At 36.8% G+C, this 1159-nt stretch overlaps 1 protein-coding gene across 1 annotated transcript; it reads right to left on the minus strand.

Annotated features, from left to right (window-relative positions):
* Nucleotides 1-349: 349 nt before the first annotated feature.
* On the minus strand, nt 350-776 carry Tsp_14396 (zinc finger FYVE domain-containing protein 9). Its single transcript, XM_003370423.1, has 2 exons — nt 642-776; nt 350-514 (listed from the first exon to the last, which is right to left on the minus strand). Exons 1-2 carry the CDS (start codon nt 774-776, stop codon nt 350-352), a joined length of 300 nt encoding a protein of 99 aa, XP_003370471.1.
* Between the last annotated feature and the right edge of the window lie 383 nt (nt 777-1159).

Raw genomic sequence — 1159 nt, forward strand, 5'->3', positions numbered from 1 at the left:
TGTTGACACGCCTGCTGTCCACTTCCCCTGGACAGACGCCGTCTTCAAAAGTCACATTCTTGCTTTGTGCTTTTGGATAAGCTGGAAAAATATGAATTAGCATAAAACAAACTTCTCTTCCAAAAGATGATTGAACCTGATTTTTTCAAAACACAAGACGCACGTAGAACGTCAGAAGAAATCTGCTCTGCACTGCCCTGTTGACTATCATCTAAACGGACAACAAACAAGCCATTTTACATGCATTTCTTGCAGTCGATAAAGAATATCCTATATTTTTAAACGGTACCATTTCTCCCACGTCTGTGCGCTTCTGATTCGTCGCTTTCAACAGCTGTGTAAGAAGAAATTAAAAAAAAATTAAACGTAAATTTAAAACTTTGGCACAAAGATTCAAAGTAGAACAAAAAATACATTGGTCTAGCAACGAAGCACACAACTGACACACTCTGGCCTTCTTGTTTTCCAAATACTGTAGTTTCACGCGCAAATGGCAACAATCACAACAAAGAACCTAAATGAATATGCTGTCAATTTTCTCACACTAGCATTTGATTAATTGAATGAAAATTTGTCGTTTGTTGTTCTTCAAATAAAAATAAATAACAAGCATCATCATATATATATATATATATATATACTCTTCCGCAAGCTCGACAATGATGACGCCGTTTGATCAGGGTAAATCGAGCACTGCAAGACATACATATACGCCACTGTTCGTCCGGAATCCATTCCGGCGGCACCAAACCGATTCTCTCTTTGAACACTGCCATACTAATCAATAAACAACAAAACAAAACAAAAAAACATTAATAATCAAACAAAAAAATCTGAAAATGCAAACATTGCCCACTTCGAATCGGAATGGTCACCGCGATCAAGCAAATTCACACTCGACACCTCATCAGATGTCAATTCAACACGTAAACTAGATTCTGAAAACTTTATGCTTTATTAAATTACAAAATAAGACAATTAATAAAACCAAAAATTTTGCCCTGAACACGGCATAGATGAGCCAGCCGTCCGGAAAAACCCAACAAAAAAAGTTGACCGCGAGTTCAGTCGGGTCGGCGTTCTCTTCCATCTGATGGATTCTGAAAACAAAATTAAGCACAAAGAACAATAATAAATTGTGCAATATTAGCTAATTTTC

The sequence above is a fragment of the Trichinella spiralis genome, assembly GCF_000181795.1.
Source record: "Trichinella spiralis strain ISS 195 chromosome Unknown Scfld771, whole genome shotgun sequence".
Lineage (NCBI taxonomy): Eukaryota > Metazoa > Nematoda > Enoplea > Trichinellida > Trichinellidae > Trichinella > Trichinella spiralis.

Coding starts and splice junctions, on each gene's coding strand:
- Tsp_14396 (XM_003370423.1), bottom strand. CDS start 776: ATGGCAGTGTTCAAAGAGAGAATCGGTTTGGTGCCGCCGGAATGGATT. Junction 515..641: donor ATTGTCGAGCTTGCGGAAGA/GTATATATATAT, acceptor ATATTCATTTAG/GTTCTTTGTTGTGATTGTTG.